Genomic DNA, 21,246 nt, shown 5'->3' on the forward strand with positions numbered 1-21,246 from the left:
AATTTCTGAGCCTCCTTCCATGGGCTTTATACTTGGTAGCGGAGACCTGAAAGTGACAGTCACCAAGAAGACCCAAAAGATGCTCCACCACAGCTGATCAGGGACTTCTTGAGTTTGTGACCTACCTCAAACATCAATGGCAGTCACCACCATTGCTCCAAGGCAATGAGGTTCTCTCACTAAGCTCCAAAACACAGCCAGTCTTGCCAGAGGAGGCCAGACTGCTGAAACACCTCTGACCCTCTGCTACCCACTGCTCCCTCCCTAGCATCCTGCAAACTCCCTAGTCACACTAGCCAAGACAGAAAACCCTGGGAGCCAAGGACAGCACTGGGGGGGATTAGAGAATCTCCCTCCTGAGAATCTCAGCAGAGAAATAAACACATGAGGCTGGGTCCAGGGCTCTCATGGTGCTCCAGAAACAGAGAGACATACATTTGTGCCATAGACCCAGAGGAAGAGTTCACAAGTTGGCAGACTGCCATGTCTGGCAGACATCACTCAGGAATCATGGCTCTGAGCTGTCCTCAAAACAAGACAGAAAGACACTGGGTCATACCTGACCTGTTCCCAGACACCTCCGCCAGTCTACACCACATCAGAGAAATCCAGCCTCACTTTGAGAAGGTCCCAGCTCTCTCCTGTCACCCCTTCCAGGAGAGAAATGCACAAAGACTAGGCTGCTGACCAGAGAAACTGAAGCCAGGAACAACTCCCAGGTGCTGGGAAGCTTTCACGCATTTGTTACAGAGACCTGTTTGTGGTCTCCCAGCCCAGGTATGGTGTTGCCCCATAGCCAAGAGGGCAGCCTTTCCCCCCACACACACGCGTGATACTCACAGCCTGCGCATAGGCGCTGTATGGGCTGAACGGCAAGGTGAGAGATGGAGTGAATATCCCCAGCTGCCCCACCATTTGCTGCATACGACGGAGGGTCCTCTCCTTATCTGTGTCAGCAAACTTCACCACTAGACTGGAGGAGGCGCCCTAGGCACAGAGAGAGGAGACAGAGAGAGGAGGCGGGGGAGAAAAGGCCGTGGGACAGCCAGAGAGTCAGCAGTCAGGCAAGGTGGGATGGGGCAGAACAGGCAGCAGAGAGGAGTGGGAAGAGGAGCAGAACAGCAAATATTGGTGTGAAAGCGCTCAGGAGGCTGCCTGGAACCTGGGCTGTGCCCTTCCCCATCCATCCATCCATCCAACCCTTCCCTCTCCCACCCTTCCCCTCACACCCTGGGCTTTGCACAGCTGCACAGGTGGGTGCACACATCCCTGGCTGCGTTCACCAGGTGATGGTGCAGCCAGGAACACCTGGACACTGTCAGCCACAAGCACCATCTTTCCACCACCATGAGCTTGGCTGGATAGGCAAAGCAGTTCCTGGCAGCTGGAAATACCTCTGCTGCAGCAATGCACTGTCCTGCCCACAACGTGCCCCAATCCAGGTGAGAGATCGTGAGAGAGGAGATCACAACTGCAGCGCCACTTGCACAAGAAGGCACAGCTGCGGCTACACAACCCCACACAATGCACAAAGAGTTGCCATCCACATCCAGCCTGCCCCAGAAGGCAGTGCTCAGACACTGGAGTCCTGACTGCTCACATTGCTGAATTGTTAGCTTGCACCCTGCTCAGTTTTGTACTACTCCAGGTAGCTGTCTCCAAGACAAATTCATGGCCTGGTTCTTGGCTCTCTTTTATTTAGCCTTTATAGCTATATAAGTGCTGTCACTACCAGTCTGGACAAACATAGATACACACACCAGCCCAGGAGACAAGATGGTTCCCAAAGACAAGAGCACAGATGTGCACACGCACACCCCCCACACCCCACAACCCCACAAGCCGGAAACTGCAGTTGAACCTGTCATGGTTTTGGACAGTGAGGGGAGGTCCCTGCAACAGGGTGACGGGAAGAGGATTAGGAAGAGGGTAGGTACCCTGGCCTTATACTCACGGGCATTGTCTGGCTGCCATGGAGTGCGTGGATTGCTGCCTGAGCCTCTGTGTGAGATGAGAACTTTACAAAAGCACAGCCTGGAAAGGGACAGAAAGAGCACAGGAGATTTGCAGTGACAGGACTGCTGTGAAAGTGCCCCCTGCATCATCACGCAAGAGACAGTATCCGGATCTCAGGCAGGGCAAAGGAAAGCCACCCCAAGAAAGCAGGGAACAAAAAGGATGACTCATCCCAAGTCGTCTATCCTGGAAAAAACAGGAAGGGTCTCAAATTGTTACTTCAACGATATACTCTATAGATGATGTCACCATCTCCACCCTTGCCCCTGATTACCTCTTCCCCAGATTCTCTATGCACTCCTAATTGTGGGTACAAACATTTCAAATTGCAGACCCAGACTGAGCCAACAGGCTCACTAGTGATCCTGATAACTCAGCTACTCATCGTGCTCTGCTTCCCCTCCTTTCACCTTGGTCTCTACCCATCCTCCCCAATCTTTCCTTGCAGCAGACAACTCTTCCTGCCCTGCTCCCTATGCCTGGCTGTGATATGGGTTCCCATAAAGATGGGGTGGGGGAATAAGTGCCCCAGTGGAAAGGAGGCACAGGTGGTGAGGCAGATGAGCGCTACCTGAAGAGCAAGGAGAAAGGGCATGACACACAGAGGGGTTCACACCTTTGCTGTTACCATCAGGTCCACGGAGCACCGTACATTCATCAATGACCCCAAATGGTTCAAAGAGCCGGAGCACATCATCCTCAGACTGCTGCTTATTTAACATGCCCACAAAGAGCTTCCTGTCCCCTAGGGGCAAACACAGAAACATCAACCTTCTATGAGGCTTACAGTCCAAAGCAGGAGGAGAGGGACACTTAAGCACAAAACAGCCTAGTGTGGAAAACATGCCTGGCATGGAAATGATTTGCTGTTGGCTGAAATGCTTCCAGGGGTGAGTATGCAGGGTCCTCCCAAGCTCTCCACACCTGCAAAGGTTTCTGTGGCTTCCCCTGTCCTACCCTCCCCAAAGGAGAACAAAAGATTAATAATTTCCTTCTATTCATCAGCCCTTTCCTTTGAATGATCCAACACAAATGGTAATAAGAAAAACTGCCTCGGCAATTATACCCTTATTGAACAACATGTGAAGTCCAAGAGGTACCTTAGGAAATACAGCAGACCAACCCAGGCAGGATGAATAAATTCCAGGACCTTTGGCTTCTGTTTCCTTTTCCTTCTCTCCAAGATCACTGTTTCCACAGCTGCTATGTAACCAAGCATCTTAGCTTCAATTTGCCCTTCCCTCCCCAGTCTAACCAGTATGTCTATCGTGCTGTCCTCTAAGGCCTGGAGTAAACCCTGGCATCCTGGGTCCCAATTTGCTTCACCATAGGATCAGCCAAATGCAAGACAGTTGGGTGAGGGCCAACAAATAGCTCCATGATCCCCACTCCCCCCTCTCCAAGGGCATTTTGTACCCATGTCACACTGGTGGGGGGCTGGAAGGCTGGCCAACACATCCAGGACTTTGAGCTCAGGGTCCTTCTGGGCTCCTCCAGGGTTCCTCCATCAGAAGGAATTGAGGATTATGGTTTTGTTGGGATGGCCAAGTGTGGAGGTGGGAAGAAAGGTGCACAGTGCTTTCTTCCCCTCTCTACCCCTATCAGTACACACAGGGGCCCATCACAGCCTGATGCCATCCAATAGAGCACAAACACAGCAGTGGCTGGGGCAACATCCTCCACAGATTGCTGTGAACAGCTATTAAAATAGCACAACATTAAAATCCCAGCCTAAATGCCAGCCTAATCTCCATTTTTGCAAGGAGACAGTTGTGCCAACTACAGAGTTAACCCTCCTCCACTGGCCCAAACATGTATAGGGGAGACACAACCCATAGGAGTGAATGTGTCAGGATATGGCTTGGGAAGAGAAGTGAGAGAGGATTCCTTATTGTTAGCGACAGGATCAGAGGGGCTGGCTTCAAACAAAACCAATGTAATGTGACGCACGTCAGGGAAAATAGCAAGGAAGCTGCTATCTGTTTGAGAGTGCAGTGACCTGAAAAACAACAGGTCTTGGAGCTACAGAAGCAGAGCAGACTGCAGGGGTGGTGGTGTGTATGTATGGCAGGAACGGATGACACATTACACATTCACACTGCCGGCAAAGCCCCACCACAGCCGCTTCCTTGCTCCCCTTGGCTAAGAGGATGGTTCCCACCCAGGTAAGTAAGCAAGATGCCTCCCCACAACTGCTCTGCCACATACAGACACACCTGGGAACACATGCAGGAAGTATCTACACGTGCCATTGGTCCCTTGCAGAAAAGCAGATGCACACACACACAATATTAATGGACAAGCACATAGTCTCATGCATGCACGGGAACATGCTTGCACACTGACCCAGCCCCAGCAGGTGCCTTCAGAAACAAACTTCCTCAGTGAGCAAGAGGGATGTGCAGACAGATGCACTCTTCCACCATGCAGACACCACAGGGAGCCACTTTGTATGGCTGCACCACCCCACAGAGCCCAAGCACAAGCTCATGCAGGCACAGCTCTCCACTACGCACTAGATGTACATGCAACACAGATGCCACTTTGATCCACCACAGATAAAGGGTTAAAAGTGCTGCATCTAAGGCTCTTACCCAGGCTCCTGATTTATATCATTGGAAGCGGCTGAAATATATGGCCTTGTGTATTTTTTCAAGGCCAAATTTCCTGGCTTCCCCATTTTCTTGATTCCCTGGATAACTAAAACTGTGGGAATTTCATCCCCTTCCATTTTCCTTGTGATTCTTTCTACATTTCTCCCTGCACCTGCATGACAACAGTTGCATTTTGGAGACACTATTTCAGCTGATTGAGTCCATCCAAAATTTAGTGCTCTGGCAATGCCCAATAATCCCCAGCCAAGGCACAGGAACTAATAAACCAGGTGCTGTACAGATGCCTTCTTAGCAGTAAGACAGCATTTGCCCCCACTGAAGGGTCAGCTCAGAAATGCTGGTGGGCAAACCAGCCAAAATATAGCACATAGAGAAGGTGAAAAAACTGACTGGAAGTGGAGTGGAAAAAAAATGGGACTGGTCAGAAACATATTTACCAGGAGGTGGAGAGGAGAATGGAAACTAAAGGAACAGTATCTCTGTGCTCCCATTAACATCACCTGGCACCATATGTGATCCCAGTTTGGCTATGGGAGGGGATACTTGAGCTCTGCAGTGTTCCCCCTTCCTCTACCCTGAATCTATATTGCAGCTGCAGCCAGGCCTTATTTCAGATATGTGCAGCATGCTGCGGCCTTTGGATTGCAAACACAGAAGGAGTTCCTCAAAAAACACATCAACAAAGGGGAGAAACACACTGGGAATTATTTGTACTGTCTTTAGATGCTGTAAAATAATCCCCTGTTCTTTGAACTAACAAGCAAATAATTGTGGACTAAGACTTAACAGCCAGAAATGCACTTGATGGTCTTGCCTTGCTCTTTAGGGACCCCAGCAGGCTGTCTGGCTGTTTGGGTCGGGGTGGCAGGGAGGTGTCAAGACAACTGGGAAAGTCAGTTATATTAAAAATTTTAAAAGCTGGAACTCTAGGTGGGGGGAACATATAGCTACATGGACATAATGCTACTTTTGTAACATTGGCCTTTTGCTTCTGGATCTGATGTTGTGTGAAGTGAGGTTTTTGTGGAAGAACAGTGGGTAACCCATGGAGAGTCAGATAAGTGGTTCCAGTTTTGGTTGATGACTAATTCAGTGCAAAGACCTGATGGCTACCACAGCCACCCAAAGCTTAAGTCTCTGCCAAGCAACAGTCTAATGGATGAAAGAGGCCACAACTTTACAACGGAGGCACCAAACAAAAGGAACCTTGTCAACTTGCAATCAAATCAACATTAAACTGTGAGTTACTAGTTGTTTTCTCCTTCAGAGGGCCTTGAAATTTCCTGGATAATTCTTGTGGTTTCATTCTCATTCTGTTGGATCAAAAGCATTTTTCTTTACCCTGCACTTTGGGAAAGGTCCATTGAAACAGTGGATGCTAGTCTCTATTCTTGCAGTTTTACTGCAGATCTTCTGTTGTCTGACAGGGCTCACTAATGGAACGTTTTGGAAGTCCTGTGTTTATGTGGGAATTTCAGCTTTTCTTTTTTGAATTTGGAAGAAAAAAATGCCAGCCTTCCTGGCTATGCAGAACAGGTTAAAACTGTGATACCTTAGAGACTCAAGCTGTAAAGGCAAATATAAAGAAACACACCTATTGGTTTTGAATCTTTTCTGAATTCCCAGGATGGCAATATTAGAAGGGGGTGAAGTCACTGACAACATAAGAGAAAGATTTTTTTCACAGTTGTTGTTATTTCATACAGCCCAGTTCCCAAGATTGCATGTAGGAAAAGGATCCAGGCTTGTTCCCCTAGGATGCCTCTTTGCAGCAACTGGGGACCTATGAAAGGGCTCCTCTGCTGCTGACCTCTCTCCCTCTCCGTGTGTTGGAGCCCAACCCATGATCTAGTGCCCTCTTGCTTTGGGCAGTTTCCAAATAGGGGCATTCCCCTACCAATAACCAAGCTGCCTCATCTCTCCACAAGTGGGCTGAAACCCTGCAAGCCCTTTCACCTGATGTCTGCTGTCACCACTCTTAAAGCGGTTGATCCCAAATCAGCTGGCATCCTCAAGCCACTGCTGTGGGTCACTGGCTCCTTTGGCTCCCCAGCAGGGATTCCTGCAGTGCTGGAAGATCTTCTCTCCCCCACTTGTAACAGCACACCCTCCTCCTACCATTTTTCCTTCACTTTCTCTCCAGCTCTTGTTTTTCACCCTCTGATTGGCAATTTCCTATGCTGTCCAGCAACCAGGAAAATTGTCTCTGATCTCTGACTGTTGAGTTCCCATGGAAACTCTGGGCACAGTCAGTCACCCAGGCAGCAGGAGGAGGGCCAGTGCAGAGCATGTTGCTGATGAAGATACCACAGGAACAAGCGAGGAGTTAAGGCTGAATGCTTTGGCCATGAGAGAGAGAGGAGAGCACACAAGCACTGGACACTGCTCCTCTTTAAACCCAGTGCATTTAGGTCATCTCGCCAGCAGCTGTCAGCAGCAAGGTTCAGGGAGAGGGAGGAAGCCTGCTCAAGCAGTTGGCTGTGGATGGGACACAGCAAATCTCCTTGGGTATGCAGAGAGCTTCCTTGTCTCTAAGGCAGTGCTAATGGGCTTGGGCTAGCTGTCGTATCACATCAGTGCAACAGAGTGCTCCAGGTCTCGCAAGAAGCACAGACAAGCTCCTCTGCCCCCTCACTCCATTTCCTCCTGGCACTCCCAGGCTCATATCAGAGGCGTGAGGGAAAGGAGGAAAGAGCTGACAAAGCCTGTGCCAGAATCACAGGTCCCCCTCTGAACTAATGCAGGCAGCATTGTTTTACTAGTGAATTCCTTCTGCAGGGTGCAGTAACACTGAGCATCCAGATATCCCCACACAGCCCCTGCAGGGCTTGGCCAAATCTGCCCCTTTGGCACAAAATTAGCATATCTCGGACCACGAGACAAATTCTGGTGCTCTAACTTCATGTACTTAATTCAGGGTGCTTAATTTGTGACATCAGTCCCTGGAGAGGATAATGCAGAGCCTCACTGATGCATGCAGCTGTTCCCTTGACAAACTCCTAGTCCAAGCAGTTCTGCCCTGCCCCAAATCTTTCTTTTACCTCCTGCCAGTGTGGGGCTATTGCTATAGGGAGTGGCTCTTCCCATATCTGCAAACCTGCTCATCCACTTCTCTGACAAGTGGAGCATCACAACAGAAACCTTTGGAAAGAGCAACCCGATTCAGACAAATATAGGGTGCTGTCTTGACGCTGCTTCTGTCTCAGGAAAAATTCCAGTTTGTCATGGATCCTGCAGGAGCTACTTGTTTCTGAGCTCTGCAATGAAGCTGGAAGGAAGCTAGGCACATGGGCTGGACGGTGGCAGGTGTTCAGACTCCAAAGGCTGCTTTTTTCTATGCCCTTCTCCATGGGAAGCAGAGCTGATGCCCTGATGTTTGCAGTCATTAGAGATTGTGGCACTTTTCATAAGCTTAGAGATTTCAGAGTCCAGTACCTTGACCAAAAGCTTGCCTCCAAATCAACATCCTGTTTTTGAACCTGTCAGCCTATTTCAGCTTAATTTGACAGAGGAGCTGAGGCATCAGAGATGTTAAGTCCCAACACATTTTGTGATACTAGGTGGCTGTGTATAGAAGAGAGTCCCTAGTAGTGCCCCACCAGCAAAAGAAAGACTGCAGAAATTACCTCAGCCTAGTATTAGACACCAGAGATTCCAGAGTTGCACTCATCTAAAAGACAAACTGTTAAGAAAACAAACCTGCAGTGGTCGGTCTGTTCACAGCCTGAATTGTCTGTTTGGTCTGTTTTTACTGCTGTTGTGTGAGAGCTTAATGCAGGGGGTCAGCTGTGCATGGGTGGTACTGGTGAAGGTAAATGTGTGCATTTGCCTATGAATGTGTGTGTCAAGTGGGCACATGTATGTATTTGCAAAGCAGTGCACACATGAGACATCTGTCTGTAGGTACATCTGCCTGTGTCTCTGTGTTGGCTGTGAGGGTTGCTATGCAGCCGTGTCTTACAGCCTGAGAGTGCATGGGATCTGCCAGTGTGTACATGTAATGGTTTTGTGATGTTGAATTATTGGTATGACTGGCAAAGGCTTTCCCAGTCTCCTATGCTTTTTTTTTTTTTTTAAAAAAAAAAAGACTCATTAGAAATAACCTCAGATACAACTACACAATTTCTGAATTAATTAGAAATCTGAGGTGCAATTTTTTAAAATCAGTGTGGTGGGTGAAGGATTGACCACCTAATGGTTGTATTTAGAGGCAATATGAGGTGTCGGTGAGCAGCTGTCTTCCTCTATCCACACTGCAGGCACTCTAAAGGATAGCTCATCCATTCCTAATATCGGTGTCAAGAGTGAGAGAGTGAATCACCCTGAAGGCACTGTTCTCTTTTTACTGTCCATAGCATGGACAAGGACCTTAACCTCAACCCTATACCTGGAGGCTGAAGTAAGGTGAGATGAATCCAGTCCTATGTGTTTTAGGCATGCTAGTTTCTTTGGAGGCTTAAGCCACAGTTCTTTTCAAAAGAAGCACGTCTATAGGTGGCGTGTCTGGGATTCTCTGTATAGCCCAAGGGAATAAAAATGCCCAGACTTCAGTAAAAGTCAGGTGTCTTATCCCTCAAGTAAATAATGAAAAGTCACAGATTCTGTTTGGAAAAATGATCTGACTTAAGCAGATAAACTTTTTTTTAAAAAAGGAGGATCACACGATCATAAATACACACATTCATATAAAATATTATAAAATATATCTCATGTTCCTGCCAGTGCAATAATTGAAAGTCACTACAAACTGCTTGGAAGTGACCCCTTAAAATTTAAAACAAAAGCTTTCCAAATCTAAACACAGCATGCAGGATATGCTGCCCTACAGGACAGTCACACAAATTCTCCACTCCCCACTACTAAACTGCTTTCAGAGGCAGCACCAACAGCACAAGGCATGGAGAGGCAGATGCAGGAATGGAGAGAAAAGAAATGTATCGGTAAGACAAGGAAAAGCAGCAAAACAAGTTCATAAATTTGGAAAGGGCTGGAGTTGCAAACCTTTTCCACCTGGAGGAGGCATCTGAGCTGTTGTGAGCTCCCCGCTAAATTAAGAGATTCTTCTGTTCCCAATCTTACAACTCTGAACTACTCAGTATATGCTGCTCTAATCAAGCTGGTCCCCTGCAGGCTGACAGCACCTCCATCTCAGGCTTAAACTCAGGATCCCTTCCCTTCAGACACTATTTCCCCATCACGTGCTATTTTCTGCAACAGCACTTGGGCCCTGACAGGGTGATGGGGGCTGCTGCAGGACTGAGAATGGAGAGGCTGAGACAGTCCAACAGCAATGGAGGAGGCAGAGGAGTGAGCTGCAGACAGGAGAATCAGCTGCGGAGCAGTGATCTGAACAGGTTAAAAAGCCAGTGCTGCTGCAGGGATCTGGCTTTTATTGGGCTGATCAGGTAGAAGAATGAAGAAACCTCTTCCCAGCTGCTTACACCCTCCAGGAGCCCTCGTGCCATGCACCAAAGTGCATGCCTGCTTCAGTAACCTCCTGAGGCAGACACTGTCAGGCTAATAGTACCCTCAAAGGGCTGAGAAAGAGAGTGGAGCGGGCAGCCACATTATTACCCTTAGGACTTGGTGTGCTCTCAGCTGCCTGCTGTGCCAAGCTGAAGGCTCCCCATCAAAGCCTATCCCTAGACTCTCCTCCTGCCCCCCCCAAATTCCCTGCCACATACAAACATCCCTGCATACAGATGGCGGACAGAGGAAGGCCAGGTCAGGACTCTGTGTCTTTACTTGGTCCCCCTCACAAGCACAAAGCCACCAAAGGAGAAACAAGGAGAGATGACAACTACCTCCACGGCTCTCGCTGTCTGCAGGCTTCACTTGAATCGGGCGCGCCATCTGCAATGAAAGAGAAATGCAGAGGGTTAGAGCTTGGGCCATCTGCCTGGCACACGGTACTGCCGGCAGTGGCACCAGGGTGCCCCTTTCTGCCTGCTGTGCAGAGTAGGAGAGTGGCAGAAGAGAACCAAGACATCATGATAGCAACCAGAACCCTTGGAGAAGGGACCACATGGATTTCAGACTTCTCAAAAGGAAACCTGGTGCTTTCCCCTGCTCAGCTGCTTGCCTGCAGGGAACAGCTCTCCTGGAAATGCCCACCATGCATAAATCTCCACCTCCTCAGAGACAGCAAGTGGCAAAGAAAGGACTCCAAGGAAGCATCTCATCACCATGAGACTGGAGCCTGAACAGTGGTCAGGGTGGCCTAAGGTGAGACTATGCCTGGAAGCTCTTTCTATGCCCACCCTGACTCAACGCAGGCACGGTCACTTCACCTAACTGAGCCACTTACTTTCCTTGCAGGAGGGAGGAAAGACTGCCTCTGAACTTGGCTAGAAGCAGTACAGCAAGCAGGCATGTTATGTTTTCCCTTCCCCAGCCCCCATGCAGTCAGAGCTCTGTACACCAGAGTGGCTCTGAAGAAGGGCAGTGCTGCTCTCCAGCAACATCTCCTGTCCACATGGGGAATGCTCAGGTTGAAAGCAAGAAAACTTGTCTTGCTTGGTTGTGGAGCAGAGCTGTTTCTCTCTCTTGAACCTGTTAGTGTCATCAGCAATAATCCAACCACAAGCAACAAGCTTGAGGGGTAGCTTAGCTCACGTGATACAGGGTCTCTCCAGGTAAGACAGAACACTTCCACGCATTAAGTAACCCACAGCTTTAACTGTCTGATTTGCAAAGCAGGGCTAAACTCTTGTCTGCTGGAAAGTATGTGCATCCTGTGCTGCCCAGAAAGGCAACGGACAAGCTGTAGCCTCCTTCCCAGGCTAGCAGGAGCCAGCTGAGCCAGAATCTCCTCCAAGGAATGGTGTACAAGGCAGATTTCCACATTCACAGCACATCTCACTCCATGTCTCTCAGCATCATTCACAGAGGCTGACAGTGACTTGAATCAGTGACATTCATATTAAAAAAACAATCAGAATATCTCAGGTAAGAAAGACCTGCATGCAAGTTGCAGGTCCAGGCATAGTCTGCCCCCTCTCTTAGGAAACACCCTCAGGAAAAACAGCAACCACAACAAAACAGAAATGAAATCAAGCCATAGAAGTCACCAACTGAAATGTGTTTAGAAGCCAGCATGCAAAATGTGGACTGCTGTCAGTCTCCAAGCGGTGGCTGAGCCAGACTGGCCAGAAACCAGAGGAAGAGCCCACATTCACAACAGCTGGAGGAAACCCGTGAAGTAACTTTGCAGTTCACAGGACAGAGATGCCAACCAGAAGGTGACAGGCTGCCGTGGCATGGCACACCGCTGCTGAAGCCTGACTGCTGGGCATGGGAGAGCACTTGTGGCAGCTGGGGGCTGTGAGCTGGCTTCCACTGACTGGTGGATCTCAGGCAGGATGAGCAGAAGCTGGGACCAGTCCCAAGTGATACCATCCCTGCCTCAAGGAGCGATATGGGGCTGCTTGACAGAGCCAGAGACTGGCTGGCAGCTCCTCAAAGGAAGGCCAAGCTGCTGCCATGCTGCACCTCAGTAAGGAGCAGTGCCAACTCCAACTCCATCTCCCAGGACTTGTTGTGTCATTTGGGGGAGAGGGAAAAGCGCAGGGTCCCTTTCCCACTCTCAGTCGGCTGCGTGGATTTGCAGAGCTCCTAACATCCTGCTGTGTTGCCACATGACCCCAGCATGTACACGACTGGCACTCGCCAGCCTCTGGGCTGCTGTTTCCCCCAAGAACTGCCAAGGACCAGGCATCTCTTCCAGCCCATGAATGGGGTGGGATGGGGGGCAAGGGTTCAGAAGGATGAAGTCAGACATTGTTCCAGAAAGCCTCAGATTTCCTCCCTGAGAGGCAGTGGCTCCTATGGCTGCTCCCAGCCTCTGGCAATATACCTGTGCAAAGCCAAGGCTGGGGGTGTTTCAGCAGCAGCCTGGGTGGGAGAGGGCAGGCAGCCCAGATGTGTGCTCAATAGAGAGGACTCAGTGCAGAGCCAAGAGGGGCAGCTGGCCACCACACTCCCCACTGCTCCCACAGCAATGAGAAATAGCTTTATTTCTACCCAGGATGCAAAACCAGAATTAAGCTAAACAGAGGGGGAGGGAGATAGAGGGCCAGACTCAGATCTCAGCTTCTGTGAGGAGCAAATCCATTTGGGGGGAGGGAGGAAGGGATGCCGTGGAAGCCAAGAGCATCACACCCCCACATGAGCACAGACCCACCCAGGGATGCTGGGGCTGAGGGCTTGGGGCAAGGAGTAGGAAATGATGGGAGGTGAGGGAGGGGGTTAAGTACCTGAGGACATCTCCCTGTCCCCTCCCCCAACAGGGCTTTCACTCCAGCTTCCAGCACCTAGGGTAAAGGAGGTGTTGTCATGGAAACAGTTATTCACCACATGGAACCTGACATTTGTAGTTGCCATGGAAACCAGCTCTTGGGGGCATTCCCTCTGCTTTGCACAAAAGAGACACTTTGATATGATCTCTGGGGAGGGGGCCCCCTCTACCCATCTGTCCACCCCTTTCTTTCACCGCATCCCAGTGACTGCTACGCAGCCAAGGGTGCACTGCAGGGCCTGCCCCTGGGATGGTGAGCCATGGCTGGCCCTACTGAATCTGCCCACCATGGGGGAGTGTGCCCCCCAGAGTCACACACCCATACCAGGGCAACATGCCCACAGCAGGACCATGGCACAATGCCTGCAAGACAGCACCAGTAGTAGAGGTGCCAGCGCCAATGCCAGCACAGTGATGTGGGTTAGCACTGGTGCAAGTCTGGAAGGAGTGTCTGGCTGCAGCGACAAGAGGAAGCGGGGCTGTCTAGGGTGAGATCAAGCATGTGGTCTGCTCTGCAGCCCACAGCTGTGGCCACAGCTTCTCTCTTGCCTACTTGACACAGCACCTTGGCAGGGCACAGGAAGACTCACTCTCTGCCAATGTCAGACCAAGTCCTCAGTCAAGGGCTGCCCATTTCCAGAGACCTTGCCAGCTCCAGTGACTTTGAGAGCCACCCACCGAACTGAGGTCTCATCTCTGGGCTGGTCTTCATCTGTTCTGGAAGATGTGAATAAAGAGGAGAAAACAAGATACAAGAAATTTGTCCAGATGCTGAGGCTTGAAGAAGAGCAGCAGGATCCTCTGCCTGCTGCTTCCTGAAATGGGAGGTCCGCCAACTGAGGCAGAGGCAGGCACGGTCCTCCTTGCAGAGAACTGGACACCCAGAGGCTTCCACAAACAGGATAACAACACTTTAATCCTACTAAGTCCCATGTTGCCATTAAAGATGAACAAAATGTCAGAGGCCTCTCAAGCACAGGTGTGAGACTACAAATGCAAAGAGTCCCCAGTTGCTTTAACTCAACAACACAGGTTGCAAGGCCTTGAGAAGTGACCCTGTGGAGTCCTAAACTTTGTATACAGCTCTCAGACAAAGAGCTCTGTCCCCTACAGGAACTCAACACACAGAAAGGATGGTCAGGCTTCACCCTTTCATCTGAGGGAGAAAGAGAGTAACGGGACAGCAGGGAGGACAAGCTTCTGGCTTGCACAGCAAACCCTGGAAGTACAAATCTTCTGGCCTCCAGCCATCATCTCAAGCTGCACGGTAATCAGAGAACACACCTGACTCTAAGAAAGCCATATTTGTACATGCCCAGCTGGGCCCAGAATCCAACAGTCAGGATGTGCCTGTCTTAAATTCCAAGTGCCAAGTAGATGCACATGCACGGACATGCATGCCTTTACCACACAAGAACACAAACATATGTGAACACACATGTGGCATACAGAACTTGAGCAAATGATTTATGAGCCTGTGCCTGCCTCACTAGCTGAGCTTTATTTTCCTCATTAAATTATTCAGCTAAGCATTATTATTCTTCATTTCTGAAGAATACCACATTAACATTTATCACATGCTGTCAGGCCACCATGGGCCAAATGTCCCCCACCCCGAGTCCCTCACCCCCGCACTTCCTACCCGCTGCTAATGACAGACTAAGAGCTGTCAGTTCCATGACCCACTGGACTCAAGAAACCTTCTGGAGCCACATGCAGCAATGGACACCAGATAGGCAGAACATGGGAGGGGGCAAAGCTCCCACTGCCCCCCTTCAGCTTCTCCCTCACATCTGCCCTCCTGGCTGGATGCACACCTTCCCTTTCCAAACACAGCCATGCTTACCCTCCACAGCCCACAGCTCTCACATATGATGTTTCTCTGTCTGCATGGCTCTCCTTCTAACAAGGACGCAGCCTTCATTAGCTTGCTTTTTTTGAGGTTACCGGTGGGAAGCGACTGGCGAGCCTGATGAGGACATGGAGCTATACTGACCACCGGAGGGTTACACGCTACAAAGCACAGCAGCTACATTTCCTGCGTAGCCCTCAGGGAGCAGAGAGCCTAGAGGTTTCTAGGGAAGAGCCAAGGGTGACAGGCCTTGCTGGCAAGTGTCTAGATCACATTGCACCCCATCCCCAGCATCTGGTCAGCTTAGAGAAACGGGGAACTGTGCTCTGTTTGGGCTTCCTCCCTGCTTTCAAGGAAATGCTCCCCCACCCTTGTAGCACTCTTGGGATCAAGGATCTAAGGAAAATTGCTGGCCCTGCTAAAGTCAGAGGAAGCTTTGCTATTGGTTTCACCAAGGCCAAAATGCACCATTTCTCTCACCACACACCAAAAAAACCCTTCTGGAGGTGAACTAGCTCCCCACATTTACACCGATGCCCAGCATGAGCTGTCATCTCAGCAGTCTGGTAGCCATGTTCTCCAAGAAGGAGCAGTGATCCCCAGCTCTCGCTTCCTCAGCTTTCAAACTGCAAAAGTTGGGTAGAGAGAGAAAGCCCCCTGGGACAACAGGGCAAGCCTCTCTATTAATTAGGAGTAAGTGATATAAAATAGCCCCTCAGGTGCAATGCAGGGGAACCTCATAGTGTTAAGTGGGTCAGAGGCAGAAAGCATGAAACACACAATGCAGGCTGGCTCCTCTGGGACGTCAGGAACCAAAAGGCATCCAAGGCCACTGGCAGAATTAGGTCCTGGGCTCTTAGGCTTTGCAAATTGTGGGCTGGTCCTTTTCTGGACAGTTAAAAATGCCTTGCCTGAATGATCACAACCACTTCTAGCTGTGCAGAGTACATAAATCTAAATGCCGATTTGCTCATTTGGATTCTGTTTCTGGTCAGGAATGCAAGCAGTGATGGATTGGTGCCAGTCTCAGTGCTCAAGTCTCCTGCTTGCATATTTCCACTGACGTTTCAGCATACCTTGGTCCTATGCAGAAGAATCAGCCTTCCCTGAGAAAGGGGAGCTGTCTCACACAGAAACACGAGCAACATTAGCACTGAGCACCATTCCAGCACAGCTCTAAAGGCTGCTTATCAATTCGCCTCATCCATTATGAAGGAGGCAAGGATAATTATGAGTACTGTGTTCCAAGTGGGGGAAATCAAGGCATGTGACGATGAAGGTCATGCAGAAAGTCTGTAGCAGAAGCAGGATGTGAAGTGCAGAGTCCAAACCACATAGCTCCTGCCTTGCACGGCTAAGGCCATCTCTTTTTGCATGAGCAAGGAAGATTGTCGGAGGACTTCACCCAAATACTTTGTGTCACCAAGAGGAGGACTCAAACTCCTCTCACAAGTTTCTTTGGGAGGTATTTTCCCTACCCCCAGCACAGAGGGCAAATCAGGCAGAGCAGGGAAGTTATCCACCATTTCCCACCAAAGCTGAGTGCATGCAGGAATCAGCAAGCAGACATCTGAGCAGCATGTGGGCCACAACACACATGGACTGGCTGCTTTGCCTCTTGGATTCTCTGCTCCTCTATGTTCCTTCTCCCTTAACACAGTCAGACATCCTTGTCCCCACTGTAGCTAGTGCTGCTCTGGGAGGAAGGCAAGCAACTTATCACCATGACTCAGAAAGCCTTTGGATGTCCCTGGTATCTCTATGGAAGTGACAGCACCATTACTGTGCTTTAACATCAGACAACCAGCAGGGAGGCCAGCCCAACACAGCAATTACAGCCCCTATCATGTACGTGACTGTTTGGCAGACACATTTAAGTGTGGTCTCTCAGGACTCCATGGTCAGTCTGCCCTCGTGGGGGTCCTTCCTTGATGTTTCAGTGCACCGCAGGGCACCGCATCAAGGAGGACATTAGATGATCTTCCCTGTTGCCCTGATCTCTGCTTGTCACTTGTGATTAGTGCCACTGAAGGTCAAAGGAGCTTTTAGGTGAGAAAAGGAAAGTGCCAACTTTCTCAAATCCTTTTCTACAGGTGCTAGAACAACAAGTTTCCCCCAGAGGCAACAGGAAGAAAAATCCTGGGCCAAATTCAGGTGAGTACCTTTCTGGTTTCAAGGGGGCTTTTCAGCAGTGCAAAGAGTAGTAGTATTTGGCCCCAGATTTCCTCATGGTCCTCCCCACTCTTGCAAGACAGGGCTGAAGGAACTGGAAACCCCAAAAGCTCCTCTAGCAAGTTTGTCAAGACCACAAGAAATCATTCTGGCCACCAGAAAGCCACGGGCCTGAGGACCCAGGCACAGCTTGGTGCTCAGGCCCACAGCCCTGCATCAGCTGCAGGATCTTGCTTCAACAGAGACAGGGTCTTGACATCCTCAGCTTGCCCAAGGAGGCCGTAATCACAGGAGCCACTCCCAGCTCAAAGTAAGGTGGAAAGTGCTTAGCAGGCCTACAAAAAGCAGGAATAAGATGCTACGAGATGGGTCACCAAGTTACTCTGAGCAAGTGCAAGAAAGCTGCAGAAGGGAAAGCTGGGAGCACTGCCACACTCACCTGGCTTTGATCTTTCTGTCAGGCTGTTTGGAGAAGACATTCAACACCCATCTTTCCCTGTGCTCAGCGGTGCACCACTGACCCTGCCTCACTGGACAGTGAACATGCTCAGGTGCTTCTCCATGCACAAGTGGGAGCCTCCAAGGACCTCAGCAAACTGGCAAAGGGCAGAGCAAGGGGCACAGGAACCCTGAGCTGACAGACACAGCCAGGTCTGCAGAGAGCTTGCACAGGCCTCTCATGGATGTGCTGGAAGGTTAACACGCTGCAGTCGGTCTGGGCCTGACAGTCAGGGGTACTGGCAGTTCCTCAATGTCGCCATACCCCCACCTCTTCTTCTGCCATGGCATGTTAATTACAGCAGCTGGGGAAAGAGGTCTCTGCTGATTTAACACACTTTGGCAGCTGTGGATGGGGCCAAGCAGACAGCAGCAGGGACCCTCCGCCCAGGCTGCTGCACACAGGCCAAGTGCACCAGTTCCCATGGCAACCGTTAATGGCTCTGAGCAGTGCAAAGCCTCCTGCAATAACATGCCCATGAGAATATCCACTGAAAATAGGCCCAAGTCCCACTGCCACCATAAGAACCCCCTGAGCCATCTCTTCTCTGGGCTGAACAACAAAAGTTATGGCTGATAAACTCTTTCACTTTGGGGATGCTCACAGACCAGAAGAAAGGCCCAAAGTGACTGCGGGATCTCCTTGAAGATATTCAAAATTCAGTTGGAGAAGGTCCTCAGTGATCTGAGGTAGTTAGCCCTGCTTTGAGTGGGGTTTGACCAGAGACCCCAGAGGTCTCTTCCAATGTAAATTATTCTGTGATTCTATATCCATATTCACAAATACTTGTGTGCATGCACACATACCAAATGACCCTGGGGAGATGGGAATGCAGAGTCATGCTCAGGAGTGTGGGTGTCTTTGCAAAGATGAAGGTCTGTTTGGGTTGCTGCACAGGTGCATGTGTGTGTGTGCGCGTTCACAACCACAGGTGAGCTCACCAGGAAACATGCCAGCTCTGGGAGACAAAACTCTAAACTCTGTGCTACAAGGACATGTCAGTGCCCGGTTGTGCAAAGGGCAACAATTTCTAGGAAGAAAGGGAGGCCCCTTGTGCACAGGACAGAGCCTGCATGTGTGGATTTGGTCAGCATGGGAATGGGTGCTGATCTTTAATTTCATTATCCTTCCAATTCCATAGGCAGCAGGAACTAACATTTGCCTTGGCAGCTTGCTCTCCCTCTGCCTCTTCAGGGTATGTACTTCGTAGGGCTGCTGCCTTGCCTTACTGCTAGTTCCCAGCCCCTTAAGCCAAACCCCCACCAGCATAGGCATTTGAAATTCTCTCTGCAGTGAACAGGCACTTCTGTTGCCCCTTGCCCGGGGGCTGCTGTAGCCCAGTACCTTCATGTCCTGGTGCTGCCATTTCAATGAGACAGCCTTGACAGGCTCTCTGTATTGCTACCTTCTACTGATACTGTTGCACGGCTCTCATGAATTTGCTGATATTGTCTATCAAACCTGCAGGATGGACACGGGAAAAACTCCTCCACCCCACCCTGCCCAAAGGCTCAAACTGCACAGGCCACCTCAAAGACTGACAACCGGAGACCAGCTTCAGCTCCCAACCAACACACTCAGGCCCCCTACTCCACTCCTCAGCATGTCTCCCAGCTTTGCCAGCTGCAATATCCTGTAGTGTTCACATGAAGAAACTTTCAGAAATACTGGTACAGGCTGGCTTCACACCAGCACTTGTACAAAAGAGAGGGGAGAATGAGATGCTTTGACCTCTCTACCAAAACCCCTCCAGTCACCTGTGTTCCCTTATATCATCACAGGCTGCAGATCCTGACAGATGGCCCACGGTGAGCCCTTGTTCCTGGCAGCACAGGAGACAGCCTGCCTACAGGGATGCCCTCTGCTCAAGCTCTGTTGGGTCTCTGCATTAATCCTTGTGCCCAACCATCTGAGTTCGCGCTGCAGCATCTCAACCCCTGGTGCATTCCCATATCTTCTCCCTGCTCTAATGCTGCTGATCTCTGTAATTTTCCATTCCTGTGTCCCTGCGTTCCCAAGCCATCACTGCATCCATGAGTTCTCCCCCTGATGTAGCCACATCTCAGTACCTCCATCATTGCTCTTAAACTGCCCATATTCCCAGCTTGGATCAATACCAATTTCTGCCACTTACTTGCCTACCTTTCAGCAAGCCCTTCTTTGTTCTGCATAGAAATAAAACTGTAACTGTACCTTGCCAGAAGAATTACTTTTTTAAACCTCCCTCCCTCCACTTCCTCCCTCTATTCTTCTTCCCCTTCTTCTTCAGGAGCAATTTTATGTAATTTGCAACTGTCTGCCTGCAAATGAAGAGAGACACAAAGCGTTTCTGCGAAATATTGAAAAGCTGGCTGCTTTTCCCTCAAATTTCACTTAGCGAGAGGCTTTAACTTGTTGTGTGATCACTGCATGTCATTAATAACCTCTCCAATTCCCTTCAGAACTTGGCAAAGTGAAGGCACAATCACAAATCAAAGGCATGGGTTATTGAGATATAGTATCGTTTCACCGAGCCAGGGAGGAGTGTGCCAGGGAGTGGGGAGAAGGTAAAACACTGCACTGCTAGGCTGGCTGGCAGCTGAAGAGGACACTAGATTTAGGAAGAAGTGTAAGGGCTTGATTCTCCCTCTGCTTTTCAGATCCAAAGATTTTGCCTCTGTTCAGCCTCCATGGGTTGTATTTCCCCAAGCCCTGTGGACTCAGGCCACAAAGGGAGCTGGTTTCTATCTTGTTCCTCAGGCAGCTCTGTCTCCATCTCTGTTGAGTCTTTGGAGTCCATCAAACTGCTTTGTTGGGACTGAGTCAGACTTAGTTGTGCAGTTCCCCAGCCTGTCCTCAGGGAGCAAAACTGGGGAACATGAAACAGGATCTTTGCATATGCAGGACGCAGAAAGTACTGTGAAAGGCAGGGAGTAGGAGTGTCAGGCTGGCTACAAGGTGGTCCTGGGCAGAGAACTGGCCACAATGCTGGTGCTGTCTATATGCTGCACAGCATGAGTCGCTGTGAGCAAGGTGTGATGTGCTTCCCGCTTGTCACATTTACCAACCAGGCTGACAGGCAAACTTGTCTTGCTGCGTGCCAGCCCTTTGGCTGTGCTGAGGTTCACAGGTTGCTGTCCACATCTCAGGGCCCACATCACAGTATGTGGAAACAAGCTCCGTGCCCACATGGCCACAAGGCAGGGCATTCTTCCTGCCTACCCCAGCTGACAGCAAGGGCATAGATATTTGGCATCCTTTTAAGCTCCTTAGCAAGCCTGGGTGATCAGACACTTCTGCTAATTCACCGAGGATGTGAATTGAGATGAGATGAGATGATGAGAATTGCCTCTCTGTTCTAGGAAGTTCCATCCTTCCTTCCCCAAAGGAAGATTCATGTATTTGTTACTTCGAGACTGCACTGACAGCAATTCACCAGCTCTGAAGGCAACAAGGTGTTTTAGATAATACAATATACAGCTGACAGTCGTCTTGCTTTACACCCTGAGCACATTAGCCCTTACAAGAGGGGGTGAAAGCCAAAAATATATCTACCTTCGGAAAAAGATGCTAAGCCTTACTGTCAAAAAATAACCTTTTTTGAGTTTAAATTCTATTTAGATACCATACATCCAACAGTCCTCAATTTAAAAATAAAGAATTTTGATCTCCCAAAAGGAAAACTTGCCAGAAATGCCATAAAAGCAAACAGAGGCCATGGTGATTCCTACTGACTTATGTGGAAAACCTACAATATAAATATAAATCCTCAGGAAAGCTACACTGCAGGTATGGCCCTGTAGGAACAATGTGGCAG

The 21,246-nt window shown here is 49.8% G+C and overlaps 1 protein-coding gene across 4 annotated transcripts in view; it reads right to left on the bottom strand.

Moving 5' to 3' along the window:
- CELF5 (CUGBP Elav-like family member 5) overlaps positions 1-21,246 on the bottom strand; it is a 43,105-nt gene that overhangs the window by 10,562 nt on the left and 11,297 nt on the right. For 2 of the 4 annotated variants that reach the window (XR_015707292.1, XM_009469132.2), the window contains exons 3-6: positions 10,433-10,484; positions 2,633-2,761; positions 1,955-2,034; positions 841-987 (exon numbers count right to left, since the gene is read on the bottom strand). Coding sequence is in view for 3 of the 4 variants with exons in the window: in XM_009469132.2 (XP_009467407.2) it covers positions 841-987; positions 1,955-2,034; positions 2,633-2,761; positions 10,433-10,484 (408 nt within the window). In the remaining variant the exon portion in view is untranslated. The remainder of the gene's footprint in view (positions 1-840; positions 988-1,954; positions 2,035-2,632; positions 2,762-10,432; positions 10,485-21,246) is intronic. The other 2 variants (XM_009469130.2, XM_087769120.1) reach the window with 2 other exon arrangements.

This window comes from Nipponia nippon, unplaced genomic scaffold (assembly GCF_047370975.1).
Source record: "Nipponia nippon isolate SJK-2023a ecotype South Korea unplaced genomic scaffold, ASM4737097v1 scaffold_31, whole genome shotgun sequence".
In the NCBI taxonomy this organism is placed as follows: domain Eukaryota; kingdom Metazoa; phylum Chordata; class Aves; order Pelecaniformes; family Threskiornithidae; genus Nipponia; species Nipponia nippon.